Source organism: Mus caroli, unplaced genomic scaffold (genome assembly GCF_978045245.1).
Source record: "Mus caroli unplaced genomic scaffold, Mus_caroli_1 scaffold_7, whole genome shotgun sequence".
Lineage (NCBI taxonomy): Eukaryota > Metazoa > Chordata > Mammalia > Rodentia > Muridae > Mus > Mus caroli.
Window position 1 is genome coordinate 49,118,519 of NW_028227262.1, and position 19,060 is coordinate 49,137,578.

The window sequence follows — 19,060 nt, forward strand, 5'->3', positions numbered from 1 at the left end:
GATGCTTACAAGGAGGTGTTTTTTTGGACAGGAGTGTAGGAAATTTATCTTTTTTTTTTTTTTTTTTCCTTTTTAAACACCGAGTGGAGCCTACTTAGCAGTACTACTTGTGGGACAGTAGTTCCGAGTGGTTTGTTAATGATTTTCTCATAGGATTTTTGTTTATTTCCTCCCACAAGCCTCAGATCTTTGTAACTAAAAATGAGCTTTGGTTTCATATCTGAGCTGGAGTGGTTTAAGTGTGTGTTGGTATGTGACTTTGTCTTCCTCTTCCCACCCTGAACCCCAGCCATCTCAGTTTGCCCACCATTGCATAATTCCTTTAAAATGTCAATTATTTTCTGGCCTCCCACAAGTTCAGAGTCACCGCTGTTTGCCACTCCGGCTGTTTTATGAAATCAGCCCAACCGCCAGGGTTGTTTGGTCTTTGGCTTTAACTTTGGGTGGAAGTGTGTGTTAGGACTTTTTTTTTCTTTTTTCTTTTTTCTTTTTTTATGAACTTTGATGTTTCCTATCTTGTGTGGGTGATGTGGGTGAGGAACCGGGAGACTTCAGCAGTTTCTCTGCAACCAGGGACAGCCTTGGATAGAATAAATCCTTTCAGCAGACTCTTCAATCCTTCATTCACTTTGATGTGCACAACTTGGCAAGAAATGGGCTCTTGGCCAAAAGAAGTGAGGATGTTCATAGAGAGGAATATAGGAATATGGGTGGCTGGCACTTGGCTAGACCTTAAATAAAGGTCTAGGAATCTAAGGATGACAAACCCGTGGCAAGAGTACCGCTACAAACATCCCCCATGCCTGTGGCAGACATCAAGAATTGATCAAGTTTGTTTTATTCTATGTGACTAATCGTTCTCTTCATAGGAGTTTGAGTGTCTTGTAGGCTCTCTGTAGCCATTGAGTTTAGCGTAGCTCCATAAATGTATAATTCTTCTAGAAGTCTGAAGGGAGGCAAGACCTGTAAGAGCTAAGATGGCAGGCTCAGTGGCATGAGTTCAGACAACAGCCAAGCTACTCGTGAGCTGTGGAATTTGGGTGAGGGTCTTAATCTTCATGGGCCTATCAAGAAGGTGCTTCCAAAACAACTCACATGAAGCATTCGTGTGGTTCCTGCTTCATGTATGCCGTATCCAGATGGTTTGGGGTCAGAGCACTGGCTAGGGGTGGATTTGGCTTCTCACTTTCAGCATTGCTATCTCAAATGTCCAGAAAAGTATTTGAGTGGACAGTGGTCCTGAGCAATGTAGACATGCTCAGCAGCACCAGGTACCACTAATACCCTCCTGTTCTCAGAGTGACACATTTGCACACATATCCCCCCTAATTTGATTGAGTTTTAAACATATAAACAAGTCTGTGCTTGTATCCACTGTCTGAGATGCTGAGCCTGTGAGTAGTGAATTTCTAGGACTTTTTAAATTATTTTTTATTTTTTTAAACTCTTTCCAGTGGCTTTGATGGCACTCCTTCCTCCCAGGCTACAGCTTTTTCTGTTTACCAACCTGTAGATGGTTCCAACTAACAGATTAATAGCTCCTCATTTGAATATGCTCGGGTAACGGAATTCAACGTCTGTCAAGGAAAAAGCTCACAATATAACTTTCGGCGATAACAGCTGCCTTCCACACTGTAAAATGATAAGACCATGAACATAATTAATTTGGATACTTAGCCTGTGTCAGACACTGGGCTATGATTTTTGTGTTCTCCAGTAACGTCGGTGTTCCTCCTAGTGTGCACACACGCCATTCCCAGAGAGGCCAAAGGTTGCTTGCCTGGGGTCCCACAGCTAACAAACGGCAGAATGGACCTGCCATTCTGAGTTTATTCTCCTCAAAGCACGCCACACACTGGTACCAGAGAGAAATGAGGGAGGACACTGAGAAGTGTTACTTGATCCGACAAACAGTTATGCAATACGTACATGCGTTGTTGCACAGCTCCTCTGCCCGAGCATTCATTATTTTCCAATGGGGAGAAGTGAACTTGTGATCAGTAGCCCAGTGACGGACAGAGCAAGTCAGCTGCATCCAGACGGTCCTCGCCTGACAGAGAAGCGGCAGGGGTGACATGTTCAAGTGTCATTTTAGTTGCCAGGATGTAAATGCAGGCCCTTGGAGGAACACATAGCACATTACAGCGTGTGTGTGTGTGTGTGTGTGTGTGTGTGTGTGTGCGCGCACGGGCGTGTGTGCACACACCTGTAAGCTGTTTTCTCCATATAAGGATGTTCTGTCAGTGACCATATTGAATGTTTACATGAGCACAGTGTGCTTTATAGATGCTAAAGAATGCTGTACTTCAGGATTCCATACCTTGGGAAAACAGGTGCTTGCTGAGCCGGGGAGGCACGCTCTTCCGTTTTCACTTCTTACGGCCGCCTTGAAAGTTATTTTCTGAAGCACAGGCAACAATCAGGAGCCCACTTTTCAGAAACATGGGGGATTAGCTGCTCAATACCCCTGCCCCAAGGTATCTCTGCTTCTGTTTGGTCATTTTCAAATATCAAACAGAGCCATATGGTTAATGTTTCCAGAAGAGGCAACATTTTAGGTAGTATTTTCATTTCATCATGGAAATTCTGAAAAGAGAGTCCTGCAAATACCTTGATGAATAGAATCATTGTTAGGATAAGGGCAGGTAGCTTAAGGGTGTGGGTTCAAAGGAACTACATTCAAGTAGGAGCATAAATATGTACCTTGTGTGAGTAGGAAGGATCTATGAGAGAGGATGAGGTTATTTGGACTGTTTGTGTGTACTATGTGTATGTATGGTATGTGTATCATGTGTGTATAGTATGTATGATGTATGTGCTGTGTGTGATATACTGTATATATAGTGCATATGGTATATGTATAGTATATATATCATAGGTCTATGCAGTGTATGATGTGTGTACAATGTGTGTGATCTGTGTACAGATGATGTGTGTGTATGCATATGCCATGTGTATCATGTACATATAGCAGCATATGATGTGTGTATGTTGTGTTTATCATATACACATAGTAGTATATGATGTATGTGCAGTGTATCAGTGTGTCAGATTATGTATCATGTATGTATTTGTGTGTCCTGTTTGTATGTCTATAGTGTATGATATGTGGAAGGGTATGTGCAATATATGTATATCCAGTGTACAATGGATATGTACAGTGGGAATATATGATATTTATATATATATACACACACACACACATATATATATATGGTGTGTCATTCATATAGTATTTATAATTATGTGTGATGCATGTATTATGTCTCTGTGTAAGGTATGCCTTGCATAGTGTGTAGTGTCTGTGCCATGCTTGTATATAATACATGCATCATTCGCTCAGTTTATGTGCAGCCATTTACCTTCTTTCATGGCTACATTGTGTACTTCAGTTCAGAATATAATCTTTTTTTTTTTTTTTTGCTTTATTCACATGGCATGTTTTCAATCTTGTAAGATGTAACTAGGTCTTCTATGTGCCTATTCACATCATTAAAAGGTATTGGTGACCCTGGTGCCCACTCCTTTACATCTATTAGAACACTTGTACATATATCTGAAAAGAGAGACCAGAGGCCCCGGTTCTGTGTGTCTGCTCTTTGGTTTGCTATCACATCTGTCACATGCCACTGAGCTGTTAGTCACATGTGCTGTTAGTCACGGGCATGTGGAAGTCCTATGTGGTTCCAGAGATTCTTCACACCCTCATCTCTTGCTAGCCTCTCTGAGCTCTCACACAGCACAGGCACACTGCCACTGTGGGTCCTGTCAACAGAACTTTCCATGCCAACTCATTATCTCCCTTCCTTCCTTCCTTCCTTCCTTTCTTCCTTCCTTCCTTCCTTCCTTCCTTCCTTCCTTCTCCTTCTTGTATGTATATGTGTGTTTTTGTTTGTGTGTGTACAGATGTGGATGCACATATGCATTTAGAAGTCACAAAGTTAACCTTAACTGCCATTCTTCTAGCTTGTTTTGTTTTGTTTTTGTTGTTGTTGTTGTTTTACAACAAGGCATCTCATTGGCTTGGGGCTCCTGCATTATACAGGCCAGGGACCCTCAGAGATCTGTCTGTCTCTGCTTCCCCGGCTAACTATTTGTGAGCCTTTTAGTGTGAGTTCTTCAAATGGAACTCAGTTTGTCGTACTTGTGTGACAAACACTTTAGTAACTGAGCTATCTTCCCAGCCTTGAATCTCTCACTTGTAAATGGCTTTTAATAAGGTCTATTAGTTATTAATATGACCTGGCTAGCGCCCCACCCCCCAATAATCAAGGCAGAGTCCTATGGATTTTTTAAAAATCAGCTCTAGCACAATTATTGTGCGATGATCCCTAAATCGATTTTTCTAATCACTAGACTGTATTCTTCCCAGATATGCACTTGCTGTCTGAGTCTTGCCCGTGTTCTTTCTGCTCTGGGGGGAATTCACTCTGGCATGTGCTTCTGGTCCATTGTTGTTCTCTCTGTCTTCCTCCTCCTCTACTCTCCTTTTTCTTTCCTCCTCATGGTCCCTATCTGTGACCCTGTAACTGGGGCCCAGTGACTGAAATGCTGCCTCTTCTATTTTCCCTAGTAATTAGCTGTAGCCACCTATATTTAACCAAAAGTTTTAATTTGGGGAGCAAAGTTTAGATAGCACCACTTGGTATACATGAGGATCTGCTCATTGGGGAGCAGTGAGATCTTGGGGGGGGGGTGCCAATATATAGCATTTGAATACATAGCAGGCTGAGACCAACCTACAACACTCACTTTAAAAAAAAATATTTTGTGTATATGAGTACATTGTTCCTATCTTCAGACACACCAGAAGAGGGCATTGGATCCCATTAAAGATGTCTGTGAGACACCACATGGTTGCTGGGAATTGATCTCTGGACCTCTTAACCACCGGGCCATCTCTCTAGCCTCTACAAGCCTCATTTCTATGTCAAGTGTCATTATCATCACCTCATGTGGATGGAGAACAGACCAGAAGAGATAGGGGCTCCTGATGGCAGAATGGCCCCGTCACTTGGTAGTCCATTCATCATTCTTTCAAACACTGCCGCTGAGGAGTTCCAAGTGAGCACAGTAGTTTTCCATCTGTGGCCACATGGGGCAGATTTCTCTGAAGGGAGATGGGCCATACATGAATATATAAAACAGGAAACAAGTGAGGAATTTCAATATTAAATCAGAAGGGGGAAACCAAGTCAGGGAAGGTCTCCAAGGATGGGACGTTTCAGTTGAGACCAGAAGGGACAGCAAAGATAAGTAGTGCCAAGACTAGAGAAGATGAAGTCAGATAGAGGCAAAAAGTGGGGCCAGCAAGGTGTCTCAGCAGGTAAAGAATTTACTGATTCTTGTGACCAGCGTTCCCTCTCCAGGACCCTCGTAATGGTGGAAGGAGGCAGCCATCCACAACACTATTCTCAGACCTCTATACATGCACCATGACACACACCCCTCCCAATTATGTACACACAACAATATAATAATATCAAGCTAAAAATAGGAATGCACCAATATCCCCAGCACAGCCTCAACTGCATAGCCTCATTTCACCATTAATAAATAACAGACATATACTATTCTTGCCATACATAAGGTGATCCTGAATGGGGGTGAATTTTAGAAGACTCTGTAAGAATGCTAGACAAGCTAGAATCCTAAGGTCTGTTTTCTTTTATTACAAACTGGAAGAGCCAATTTTAGCATCGCTCCCTAACGAAAGGGCTCCGGTGTGTTTTTCAAATGTATTATTCCATCCTCAGCAGGAGCTGAGGCCCTGAGAAAAGCCAGGTTCTTCCTCTTTAAGCCTCTTCTTGCCCTAGAAAAAGCTGGCTTTCTTAGATGCCAGGGTAGATCCCTGTGGGTAGCATGTGCGTGTGTTTGCTCTGCTCACATTAGCTTTGTTCCCCTGGAAGGAGACCAAACTGTTTACAGCGAAGATGGAAACAAACAAACAACCGGGTACTGTGCTGGCAAGCTTTGAGAAGCATGTGACCTCTGAGCCAGCACAGAGCTCCACTGGGCAAACAGCTGGCTGGCCTGGCTCCATGTTCTTGGAGCCTTGATTCTGCATCTTCCTTGGGGACCACAATATAAATGATACAGACCATTATCATCGCTTGCCCAGAATTCGAACTTCTGAATTCTGACCCAGAAAATTCACAATGCATTCCCCTGGAGCATAAGATTCCTGCTGCCCTGGCACCTGCTAGAGAGAGCACAGAAGATTTGATTGGCCTCTCCGGCCTTCTGCTGTTCTGTGTGCTGAGACAAGCTTGCAGTAGAGGCTATTTTCTGTTGCCTGGAGGAAGGGCTGGTTTTGTTGTGCCAGTTGGAGTGCTGTAGGTACACCAGCCGAGTAATCTGCTTGCTCTCTCTCTCTCTCTCTCTCTCTCTCTCTCTCTCTCTCTCTCTCTCCCTCTCCCTTCCTCTCTCTGTCTCTCCCTCTCGCCCATGCTCTCTCTCTCCCCCAGCCCTTTCCTCACCCTTCCCACCCCACTACTCTTCCTCTCTCCTTCCTTTCCCCTCCTTTTCCCCCTCCCTTTCCCTCTAATTATTTTTGCATCCCTTTCTTTTCTGTGTCAGGATGTCCAAGTGTGCTGAGGGCAAAGATGATGGTGTCCTGACTTTTTGTCTGCAGTTGGTAACTTAACTTTTTGATGTCCTTGTGGTATGTCCTGAACAATCTTACCATTAGCCTCCATGTGCTCTAGGTAGCCCTAGCATCTCATGATCTATAGAAGTTTTAATTGGTATCCTTTTGCTGACCTGCTCCATTTATATTAACAATGAACACATCAAGGTTTCTTCTTTAGGACAAAAAAATGGGGGATTGGGAGAGCATCGGAAGATGGCTCAGTTTGTAAAGTCCTCGCCATACAAGCAAGGACCTGAGTTCGATTCCCAGCACCACCTACACTAAAAAAGCTAGGCAGTGGTAGTGCACACTTATAATCCCAGGACTTGGGAAGCAGAGACAGATCCCTGGGGTTTCAGGCCAGAGAGACAACACCAAAGGTTGACTTCAGGCCTCCACACATGAGGGCATGTGTGTTCCTTCCACATATGTATACACAGATATCCTGCACAGATAATGCTCCATTAAAAGATGACATAGTTCACCAAGACACTCCCTGGGACAGAATCCCAGTGGAAGACCAGGGATTTCTGTTTTTCATTTATTGCTGTTCTCTAGCGCTGTCAGTGGTGCCCAGTTCTCTGTAAGTCACACTGGGTGTTTGTTGAGTGAGTGCCTGAGTGACAGCAATATCCATCTTGCTTTGGAAGGGGCCAAGCAGGAGGCCTGCTTTGCAGGGGACCCTCCAAAGTCAAAGGTTGCTTCAGCCATTGTGTTAGATGCCAAGGTTAGCCAAGGCGTTGGGAACAAGTTCCCTTTTCCAAACTGTTCTTTCGGTCTAGCCTTCCATCTCTTCATTTTCACAACTGCTCATTAAGATAGCAGCTCCAGTTAGGCAATATTTGCTGCTTAGCAAACATTGGAACCAGTGAGTAAAGGAAGAGGTGAGAGTGTCTGACCCTACCCATAAAATCTATCCAGTCACTTTGAAAGCTGCCAGCCCTAGAATGCCCCAGGCTTGCCAAGCAAAGGGGAACTTTAATCTGAGTGTCTTTATAAGAGGCCATACCCTGGTCTGGATTCCATTGGTTGCCACTTCCTGTATTGTATTTTGGTTGTAGACTGAGGCTCACCACACATAGTACTTTGTTTATTAAGTGTCCGACTCTCATAAAACTGGCTTCCTTGGGGTGGAAGCAGCCCTGCTGGCAGTAGATTGCCAATCTGGAAATGGGTTGGTAGCCCCTAAGCAGAGGAGCCCACCTCAAAGCTCTGTGCACGCTGAAAGGGCCTCATCTCCAGCGAGTCTGTTTGCAAAGGAAATGACCTGGTTACTCAATTACAGATAGACACAGGCTGGCCGCTGCTCTTCCTGGGAGGGGAAGTGATCAGACAAATACCTTTGGCAAGGACTGGAACGCTGTGATGGACAGAGAAACTGCCTGCCCGCCCTGAGGTCCACCAAGAGCAGTGGTTCTCGCTATAGGGCAATTTTGACCCTTGGGGATTTTTGTCTAAGTCTAGAGACATTTTTGGTTGTCTTAACTGGAGGCAGCTACCAGGCCTGTATTGCTCAGCATCCTACAATGCACAGGACCCCAAATCCAAAACCTCTCTGGCTCCACAAGGCAGTGAACAGGTTGAGAGTCAGACCTGAGGAAGTTAGCCCAGCTCCAAGCGAACGTCTTTGCTAGAGAAGGAGAATCTTCTGTACTCCCTTCCAGGCCCAATAGAAATAACTGTCACCATCCATCTCTCCCTGTTTTCTTTTTTTTCCTTTCTCTTTTCCTTCCATCTCTTTCCTAATCTTCCTACGTTGGGCTCCGAAGTGCTGGGATTACAGGTGTGGGCCACTATGTCTGGCTCTGTCTCATTCTTGCATGAAGCGTTGGTGAAGGGTGTTTGTGTGTCTGATTTCTCTCTCTGAGCATGGTGGGATTCTTCAGTTGGTGGAACAATCTTGAGAACCCGAGTTTGATCCCAAGAACCCATGTTTAAAAAAAGCTGGACTTGATGGTACATGCTTGTATTCGTGGGGTGAGGGGTAGAGACAAGTGGATTCCTGGCTAGCAAGCCCAGTCTATTTGTTGAGCTCCAGACCACAAAGGAACCCTGTCCCAAAAGCAAGGTAGATAACAAATGAAGAATGACAGATGAGTTGTTCTCTATCTGTAAATGAGCATGCATCTGCACACACACACACACACACACACACACACACACACCTAATGTTCTGATCTAGCCTACAATTCTTCCCAAGTAAACTTTCACTAGCAGAAGAGAGTCGAGTCCTGGGGTTTGAACCTAGCTGAGACATTAGGGAACATGTTTTATTCCATCCTCTGAAAGAGGAATGATATCACCAAGGGTAGGAAAGATCCAGGAATTTGTTCATCGTGATGTGCTGGCATTTTGGGTAGATACGGGACTCAGAAAGAAACCCAGACTGTACCCTTTCTGACTCCTGGGCATTTCAACTAACTTGGTGGTGACTCTATTTCCACCTGTGGAAACAGAGGCCATTAGAGTTCATTATGTGTAGGAAACTTTGACAATGCTGTGACATCCCGATTTGTCCCTTTAAGTCTTGCCCTTTGTAAAGTTTCTCTTCTGTTCTGATGTGCACCAGAACCACCTGGCACCTTTCTAATACTTTAGAATTGGGGTAGAATTGCTATGACCCTTTTCTGCCCAGGTGATTCCAATCTGCAGGGTCTGAAGGCTTTGCTGAAGAACACTATTGACTTTAGATCCCCTGGGTAGAACTGTTCTTGGCTTTATCTATTGAATTGTTCTAGAAAAGGATGCTGGCTCTTCATTGTACTGTCCTTCCAGATGGGACCTTCACTATCTCTCAGGATGTGGTCTTTCTGCCCTGGATATTTCTCTAAAGGCTTTCATCCTGGGCTGGGCACACAGCCCAGTGGGTCAAGTGTCTGCCAGCATCAGTACCTCATTTCAGTTCCCAGAACCCACATATAAAAGCCAGGTGTGATAGTATGTGCCCATGCCTGTAATTCCAGTACTGGGGAGATGGAGACAAGCAGATAATAACTAGGGGTCACTGGCCAGCCAGCCCGAGTTACTCAGTGAATTCCAGGCCAATAAGAAACGCTGTCCTAAGGAATGGCACCAGAGGTTGTCCTCTAACCTCCCTCCACATGAATGTACACACATATGCGAACACACGAGTGAACACACACACACAATGCCACAAAGCCTTTATGTTATGACCTGTTTTCATCTACCATGCATCTTAAAGAGTTAGAGTTCTAGGAAGTTCTAGGAAGCAGGAATGCAACTTCATGGCTCTGCACTGACTGGAAAGCAGACAGTAGCAAACACAGATGTAGGGTGTACATCTAATGATGTGATTCGGAATGTAGTGTTAGCACATCCCTGTAATCCCAGCACTTGGGCGTTTGAGGCTAGTCTGGCTATATAGCAAGACTGTCTCAAAACAAGACTGTAGATGACTCTCTTCATGAGGGTAACTGGAACGACTTACTCATGCTTGGGAAGGAACTGAGGAACATCTCAACATACTCTTCATGGTTCTCTTCTTTTGCCTGTTTCCTGTTTATTTATTTAAGAAACAAATCTTGCCACACTAAAATGACATGGTTACTTGGTTCTCCCAAACAAGCACCGTAAATTCGGGGGCTCAGTATACTCTGTGGCTGGTATCGATTTGGCATAGCTTAAATTTAAAAGCTGATGTTTAGATAAAAATCTGAGTTCTTTGCCTTTCCTGAAAATGTATAGGCTCTGCCTGCTCTGGGCTTTCTTTCTGGATGACAGTAGTCACCAGCATTTGTCTCTTTTTTTTTCATTGGGGGCCCTGTATAGTCAAATTTCCCAGTTCGGACTCCTTCAAGAACATTAGCCACCTGAAAGAACTCTATAGTTTGTGCTGCCAGTGTTATCTGTAATATGTTGGACACAGAACGCTGGCCCCTAGTTATCCCTAGGAACGTGACACCTCTTCTCCATATATATCAAACCCTAATTCTGTTTCTTTTTCCACTCGAGACCACTTAACCTTGGGATGTAGCTCGTGTGTCCTTCCCCTCAAGCCCCTCCTTCCTCTGTCCCTACACTGTGGGATGCTCCAGGCATCCTTATCCACTCTGCAGAACAAACCAGCTCCGCATGAAGCCCTCTTTTCTTTACTGGAGAAAGGTACTGAGAAAGTTAAGTTTGGGGTGCTGGGTGTGTTCACTGATATAAGAATGTTGTTGCTTCTCACCTGCACCAGTGGACGGAGCTAGGAAGTGTGTTTGCCCATCAGCTCCCACATCTGGGATAGTTTCCGTATGGGTCTGTCAATTTTAAGAAGAGTGTCCACATGAATACCTTCCATTCCGATCTAATACCACAGGACTCAGCCTTTGGCAAATCAGATTTGGATGTTTGTAAAGTTTTGTTTTGTTTTTTTTAAATAATAGGTCAAGAATACCTCCAGGGGAGGGTAGACGGAAATGAGGAAGCTTCCCTTGATAGTTATTCGGTAGACATTATTTAAACAACAACAAACAATCCCATGTTCAGTTGTTCTAATCAATAAAAATGTTGGCTCATCCATCCCCCATCCTCCTAAACTCTTCTTGGAACATAGGGCCTCCTGTTCCCGAAGGTGGGCAGACCTGCCTGCTGCTCTTCCACAAACACATTCTGTCTCCAGCCTTCTTACAATGCCTATTGTAATGCTGAGCTGGCACTTGTGTCTCAGAAACATAAGCCAAGGCACTTCTCTGAGATTACCATCAGAACTTTGCTCTACATGCAAAATCTTATTTTGAATTCAGATACACAATTACTCACCCTGACTTAATTACACTGCCTTAGGATAGTATTAAAACAATGGTTTTAATTATTTTTGGGGGGTTTACAACAGTAACCTGTTGTCTTGTCAGGAAGGTGAGCTGCCCATCTTTGAGAATTTCAGATAAAAAGCCACCATGGTCTGGGGTTGGGCCTGTGGTTTCGTCTTGTTTATGCAGGAAGCAACCTTACCTGGATGCTGGCCCTCTGCCCCTCATTATGCTGGATATAAACTTCATCATGCTTAAGATGTGTCTCTAGCAACAGTTTAGAGAAGTAAAGAGGGCTGGATGGCTCCTGGGTGCTGGAGGTGTGGCCCTTTGGTGGTTTGGAAAACATTTTGAGTTTTAAACAGCAACACCTATAATTATGGAGGCGTCATCCCTTCCATAAAAAAGAAAACAAAACAAAGACAGCAAAGCCCTTCTGCTAACAAGGTGTAGTCATAGCATGTATGTGCTCACCTTTCCCAAAGCCCGCCTGGCATTTGTTTCAGGCCTGGTGGGGGCTATCTGCCATCTTTCTCTTGGCTCTCATAAAACAATACAAAGGTAAACAATCGGAGGGCAATTAGCAGGCTCTTTGGGGTAAGAGGAGAGAGAAGTCACCCTGTTATTAATGTCAGAGGAATTAATCATGGTTTGCATAGGTGATTTAGTAGCTTAACTTTGCAAGTGGTTGAAAAACAAGAAACCAACCGAGTTTTACCAAAGAAGCTTGTGTGGAGAATTAGGCAGGGCACAGAGAGCTACCGACAGAGCTAGCTGTTGAGATGCTGTGAGCTATTATCACATGTGAGTCCTCTGCTTGAATCAGCATGAGGCTCAGATGGGGCTTGGTTTAAAAATGAAGCTTTTGGTTCTGTCTGTTGGAAGGTGGCCTCTGAGATCCTGCTTTGCCCTGCTCAGCAGCTTTGTCAGTGTAGCCCAGGCTGGCCTCCAACTCAGAATCCTTCTGTCTTGTCCTCTTGGTTGTGAGGTTACAAATGTGAGCCACCAGGCCTTTCACCTTTCCTGTTTGCCAGACTAGAGGTGGGTGTGTTCCGTGACCACTCACAGCTGTTTGTTTTGTTTTCCCAGGGGCTTTTTAATTCTCTGCCTCCCCATCACTGGGGCTATCCTGCTGCTGCTGGACCTTGAACTCAGTTTCCCATGCTTGCACAGCAGGAAGTTTCCTGACTGAAGCATCTTCCTAGCCTCCTCAGCATTTAAACCCACACACTGAGAACACTTCTTGGTTTATTTTAAATTATGTGCATGTGTGTATATAATTGTGCATATGAATGCAGTGCCAATGGAGGCCAGAAGAGGGCATCAGATCCTCTGAAGTTGGAGTTACAGGCAGTTGTCAGTTGCCTAAAGGGGGCGCTGGGGACCAAAGTGGGATCCTCTGCCTGAGTAGCAAGTGCTCAGCTGTTGCGCCTGAGTCTGATCCAGAACACATTAAACAAACAAACAAGCCAGGACTATGGCTGGGACACAACTCAGTGCTTTCTCAGCAAGAACCAGGACTTGAACTCAATTTCCTATTACCCACACAAAGAGCAGACCATGCCTGTGACCCCCAGCATAGAGGGTAGAGACAGACAGATCTGGAGAGCTGATTAGACAGCCACCCTAACTGAAGCAGGGGTGAGGTTTGGGGGTGAGGTTGGCTTCTGAATCAATGAGAAAATGTGTTTAAAGGCAGTAAGGCAGTGTTAGAGGAAGACACCCAACTCTACCTTCCACAAGGATGAACACGAGCCTGTCCATGTACACTCAGACCCATGCACCAGATCTGTACCCTCTCCTACTAAGCTGGGTATGATGGTACACACTTAAAATCTCAGGTGGATTCTTTAGCCTAGTCTATATGCGGTAATTGGAAGGTCAAGATAGACTCTACTTCAGAAATCAAGGTGGCTAGCTTCTGAGGAATACCTCATGTGCATGTACACACACACACACACACACACACACACACACACACACACACGTTTAGGACCCAGTGAAAAGCTGAGCCTCTTTGGCCAGCTTTTGAGGAACACCTTTGTGAAACAGAGTCCGTCATGTTGTTCTGTGACTCAGCTTCCTGGGCCCCAAACTGTCTCTCTTTGCCTAGTAATTCTATATCTTGTAAAATGAGCGTTCACTCTGCTACTGCTGGCCTATATGAACTGTCAGGGACGTCAAGGCTCAGACAGTGGCTCCTCTGTTCACTTCCAGTGAGGCACACGGTGACCACGAGCCAGTTTCATCTGGGAAGGAAACAGTTTGAGCTTCTAGTTTTAAGAGCAGTCCATACGGGTGTCATGTCCTCTCTGCCCTTCTCTCCTCTAGGCTGCTTATTCACACTGAGAGAAAGGCTGAGGAGGCTAGACTTGACTTACGGTGGTCTCACTTTCGCCACCACAGTGGGTGTTTGTGGAGTGCCAGACCACCTGCTTACGATACAATGACTTCATACTTTGATTAGGTAGGGCTGTCAGGAAGAAAGACACGAAGTCCGGCCACCTGGCTTCTAACCCTAGTTAGGCCACTGATAGTGATTTGGCATTGGAGAAAGGTTTCCATGCTCCAGCCTCACCTTTTCACCTGCAATTGGTGGTGCTGGGACGTACACACCCTTTTCCCACTTTGGGAGTGTTAACATCAACTTGCATAGCATACTGACAACCATATTCCCTTCCAGTCACTGTCCTATCCTTCAAATTGTCAAAAGGGGTGGGGCCGGGCTTTCAGTCATGACAGCTCAACGCTCTTGTCACATATTTTCTTTTGAAGTTCACTTTTAATTTTCCTTTCGAAATGCTCACAAAGAGCAATTGGTGACTTGCTCTCTCTCCACTGTGCTTGTGTTTAACTTCGGAGGAGAGATCTGGCTTTCCCATGTAACATAACAGGAAAAATAAAAGAGTTGAAGTAAATGAAAATATTTAGAACAGTTAGTTTAATAACTGTACTCCCGTGAACATAGTATGCTATTCGAGAATTAGAACAAATCCAGGAATGCACAACCACCAAATCTTGTGATTTTTTTTTATTAACTGTAAACTTACCGGAACATTCAGCATCTCATAGGTGGCAAGCATCCAGTCTCCTTCCCTTTTCCAAACTGTGGGGATGTGCACTGGCGCAGCATTTGGAGAATGAAGTTCACATTTGATGTTTATTTTAATAGTACATGGCAGGACCAGGACACATGCTGATGCCTCTAGGGAAATACTGGCTTTGGTTAACTTTAATTAGCTAATTGTGCACCCCCACACACACACACACTACTTAATATATACGGAAATGAGGACAAGCTCCTTTGCCTTGGTGTAATTAAAACTAGAATGATGTCAGCAGCAGGTTTAAAAAGGGTATTTCTATTTGTTTTATCACCAAAAGGTGGCGTCCTACCCCCATGCCCTTTATTTAACACACACACACACACACACACACACACACACACACACACACTCACTCACTCTCTCTCTCTCCCTTCCTTGCTTTAAAAAGAAACTTCTAGTGGATTATTGATAAAGAAATTAAAAGCCTGTTCCCTGTGAACATGGTGGCAGTGTTGAAAATGGACAGTGTCTTAAGCCAGAGTGAAGTGTCTCTGTAACGCAAACCATTTGGGTGTGGGGTTCTCCAGTAAGCTTGCACATCAGACACTATCATAGCCCAAGCCAGTGCCATACATCCTGGGATTTACAGCCAGCCTTCCCTTTTGTCTTTAAAACATATTGCCAATCTGTCTGTAGCCTCTTCTTGGTGAAGGTAGAATTTAAGACAGTTAAAATTCAGACCAAGATCAGTAGCAAGCTAAGAATTTCATTGTTGGTTCATAGTTATAGCTGGGGACAAAAAGAAAAAAAAAATAAAACAGAAAAACACAAATTCTAGTTGAATCTGGTAAAGAAGATCACAGTAGGAATAGTTCTTCACAGACTATGCACAGAGATGTCACATTTAAACAAAGTGCTGTTTCTTTCCCAGAGTTACAACCGTACAACCAGCTACATACCATATCTAAGTTATATTTGGCAGGACCATCATAGAAATTAAAAACAATGAATTTCTCTCCAAGGACTGGCTACAATGTGGATTCTTATTTACTTCTATGTGAACTCCAAATCTGGACTTTCCAGTGATGTCTGAGGTTTTGTAACACTATCAGCCAACTTGACAGAAACCTTTATATCAGAGCCTAGGCCATAGCAAACATTCAATAAGTAGTAGATGTTATTACTGTCAGCAGTGGCCTGGGAGAGGTGCGGCAGCCGGAACTAACTTTGAATATTTAAAAGTACTTACTAGATGGTCTGAAATATAGAATACATATTAATGTCTTAACAAAAAAAAAATGAACCTTTTACAGGACTTAAAATATATTTCATGTACACAGATTCTAGTATAAAAAAAATGGGATGCCCGGTCTTGTTTGCCTGGCATCGAGTATTTTATAGCATGAATTCTGCCAGGCCATATACCTTAGTATGCACTACCTTCTCTGGCTTTATTCTGCAACAGCAGTGTTGTTGTTAATTATTTTACTTTCCAAGCATGGTAGAAATTTAAATGGTAGTCTCACATTCTCATTTCAATTTAGATTTAAACTCTGCAAATGAACGTTTAATAATATTTGTTGAAAAACATTATCCAAGAGAATCTATTATAATCTATCCAGGGTATTATTTACATCTGTGCTCGTCTGAAGATGCCAATGGCAGTAGGCACGCCCCAGCTCCCTTAGTGCTTTGGGGAAAACCATACGGTGACTTTCAGAATATTCTCATAAAGAATTAGCTTAGTAGACATACTAGCCAGTCAGTGACTGGAAACCCTGGCTTGGGAGTTTGGCAGCCTCTGGGATGATGGGTATGAAGAAATAATTCCTGGTCACTAGAAGCCACAGAGGTCCTGTATCTAAGTCCAGTGTTGGAAACACCAAAAACCAAACAAACAAACAAACAGCTTCCCTGTATATGTTGATGAAAGTGGTTTTTTTGTCTTATGTATTTTTATTTATATCTCACAAAATATTTCATCCGGGCACCTTGGATACCTTATTTACATACTCAGACAAACTTCAGAATAGCAAAAAAGAAAAAAAGAATCTCACCTTCCCAAAGAATTGCACAAAGCTTTTTTTCTCACGTGACTGATGTTCTTGAGAGCAGGTAATTTGTGTTAAACAAGTGATTGACATGCTAGCCCCCGGGTGTTTTCTTAAGAGGAGCTGTGGAGAAAACAGTTCTCCTTTGCAGCCACTTCCCCCCTACCCGCCCCCCCCCCCATCCCCCAAGCAGACCTGGAGACAGGGATAACATTCCTGCAGGGGCTGACAAGGCCCGAGGGAGTAAGTTCTTGCTCCCATCACTCTCTCCCGATTCCGCGACGCAGGGGAAAATCCCCCTGGCTGGAGGGGTTTCTGTTTCCTTGCAATCAGGGGTTTGTCCTTCAGCTGAACTTTCACCTTCCGAACTCGCCTTCTTTCATTGGACAAAGTGCAGAAAGAAAGGGGAGAGACCGAGGGAGGACCCGAGAGCAGGCGCCGGGCTGGAACGCCGCCCCTGCCGCCCTCCGCTCCAACTGTCACCCAGGCGAAGCACTTTCACTTTTAACTGGAGGAAACTCTATCCCTGCCTGTCCTCTTCCCTCCTGGATTTCTTAGCTCAGAACCTAGCAAATCGCCTCGGCTTTCCCTTCTACGCCCTAGTTGCTGCCACTCTTGCTCTCCATTTCCCAGGCTCTGAAATGGGACCCTCTCCCCGTCTTCTGAGAGGACCCCTCCAGCCCAGGCCCCTCATTTCCCAGCTTTTCTCCTCCAGGCTCCTTCTGCCTAGGAACTGTTGTGGCGTTTCCTTCCCGGGTCTTGGGGTTCTGCCTCCCTCTCCTCCTCTTCCCCTCCCCACGTCCCTCACTTGGCAATTGCGATTTTTTTCACCCTCCCCCCCGCCCCCCGCGAGCTCTGTTGTTTACCCAGCAGGTGGATGTGACGTCAGGGACGCACAACAGCAAAAAATAACAACATCTCCCTCCGCGACGCGATGGCCTCTCTTGCGCGCCTTATTTATTTATTTGTTCCGGGATGCGGGGGGGAAGGGGGCAGACGACCCAAGGGCGCCGCATCGGGGTGCAGATCGCGCTCGGCGGGTCACGGGGGCTTTGAGAGCGCGGACAGCGGGGCTTGGGGCCGGCGAGAGGCCGGGGCGGGTTGGGGGCGCCTCGCGGCCGGCGGCGCTGGCGCGGCTCCGGAACGAGTCCCGAGCGGAGGAATCTATTGTTATTTATTGTGTGGCAGCTGCACGCTGTGCTCGCGGCCCGGCCCTCGCCCGCGAGTGCGTGTGTGCGCGCGTGTGCGTGTGTGAGCGGGGGGCGCGCGCGGGCGGGAGTGGGCGCGCGCGGGGAAAGGCCCCGAAAACACCTTAGTTTGCACCGAGAGACCATTTGCCGCGGGTGAGTTCGTATTTTTCCATTTCTGCTCCACTTTTTTTTTTCCCAAGCCGCCTCCTGCCTTGTTTCCGCCACTTTAAACAACAACAACAACCAGCACAAAAAAAAAAAAAAAAAAAAAGGGAAAAAAAAAAAGAAAAAAAAAAGAAAAAGAAAAAAATACTACTTTTAATCTCCACGCTCCACGTGCATCTCCCCCAACCCTCTATCCTCCACTCGCTCCGGAGTCGGGGCCCAGGCTCTGCGTGGGTGGGGGCCGCGCGCGGGCGCCGGGCTGGAGGAAGCGCGGGAGGCTCCCGCACCCTTGGGTACATTTGCATAAGTCACTGTGGGGTGCGGTGGTGGCCTCACAGACCAACTCGCCTTTCCCTCGGCCTCTCGCGCCTCTCTGCGCTCGCTTGAGTCGCTCGGGTAGAGCGATCAATAAGCCCAGGCCGCCTGTCGCAACTTTGAGTGCCCAGTGTCAGCGTTTGGTGGCCGCCTGGTGCGGGTACGCGGGACCCGGCCGCGGTAGGCGGGGGCGTGTGGCATCATCTCCTGAGCTCAAAGTTTGAACTTAGAGCAAACTTTTCCCCTGCTATCCAAGGGTGCGTGCCCCTTCTGTGCCCCCGGGCTGCCCCGAGAACGCTGGAGGGCTGAGCAGGGACGCCTGCGCCCTGGGCCCGATGCTTGGCGACATCCCTGTAGCCACGCGTGTTTTGGTCCGAACTCAGCGGTGTGGACGCTCTCTAGCTAACCCCTGAGAGCCTGGAAAACTCATACACACACCCGCACACCCTCTGCCAGACACGCACCCCACGCGCGGTCGGCCCCCGCTTGTCAGAGACAGAGCCCGCGCCAGCCGTAGCAAGATCGCGAGTGGGCTTGGGGACAGGGCGCACCGCGAGAACCCTCGGCGCTCTTACTCTCGACACCCCCGCCACCACACACTTTCGCTTCTGACCCCTGCGCCTTTTAAGCTCTTCTCTGCGACACGCGCGTGCCACCGCGCCCCTCCGGCCCTGTCCCGGCCACCGATGGCTCTCCGTTTCTCGCCTGCGCGCAGCTTTCCTCCCGTGCTCTCGATATTCCGTTCCTGTCCCTCGGAGACGTCTCTCCGGAGCCGACCAGACGAGGCGGCGCGCGCTTCGGGTGGGGACCGAGGCGGTGGCGGCGGCGCCGAGAGCCGAGGAGTTTGCCAGCTGCCGCAGGGTCGTGGTCATCTGCTGCCTCCGCCTCCTCGCGCCCCCGCCTCCCC

General features: G+C 46.3%; 2 protein-coding genes across 10 annotated transcripts in view; one reads left to right on the forward strand and one right to left on the reverse strand.

Moving 5' to 3' along the window:
* Nucleotides 1-43: 43 nt before the first annotated feature.
* On the reverse strand, nucleotides 44-19,012 carry LOC147003870 (uncharacterized). The gene is made up of 8 exons (XM_085840224.1): nucleotides 18,767-19,012; nucleotides 16,490-16,606; nucleotides 14,436-14,588; nucleotides 10,821-10,893; nucleotides 4,951-5,110; nucleotides 2,321-2,489; nucleotides 1,930-2,050; nucleotides 44-1,632 (listed from the first exon to the last, which is right to left on the reverse strand). Exons 2-6 carry the CDS (start codon nucleotides 16,574-16,576, stop codon nucleotides 2,459-2,461), a joined length of 504 nt encoding a protein of 167 aa, XP_085696350.1. The 5' UTR covers nucleotides 16,577-16,606; nucleotides 18,767-19,012; the 3' UTR covers nucleotides 44-1,632; nucleotides 1,930-2,050; nucleotides 2,321-2,458.
* The window catches only part of Foxp1 (forkhead box P1), a 597,317-nt gene continuing 595,931 nt past the window's right edge, over nucleotides 17,675-19,060 (forward strand). For all 9 annotated transcript variants that reach the window (XM_029478340.2, XM_085840212.1, XM_085840223.1 and 6 more), the window contains exon 1: nucleotides 17,675-17,826. The gene's annotated coding sequence lies outside the window, so the exon portion shown is untranslated. The remainder of the gene's footprint in view (nucleotides 17,827-19,060) is intronic.

What these genes read in the sequence shown, in the direction of transcription:
- LOC147003870 (XM_085840224.1), bottom strand. Translation starts at nt 16,576, where the DNA reads ATGTCAATCACTTGTTTAACACAAATTACCTGCTCTCAAGAACATCAG. An exon ending in TTGTGCAATTCTTTGGGAAG is followed by an intron (nt 14,589 to 16,489) that starts GTGAGATTCTTT and finishes ATTTCCCTAGAG; the next exon opens with GCATCAGCATGTGTCCTGGT. An exon ending in CTGTTCTCCATCCACATGAG is followed by an intron (nt 2,490 to 4,950) that starts GTGATGATAATG and finishes ATGACCAAACAG; the next exon opens with AAGCAGAGATACCTTGGGGC.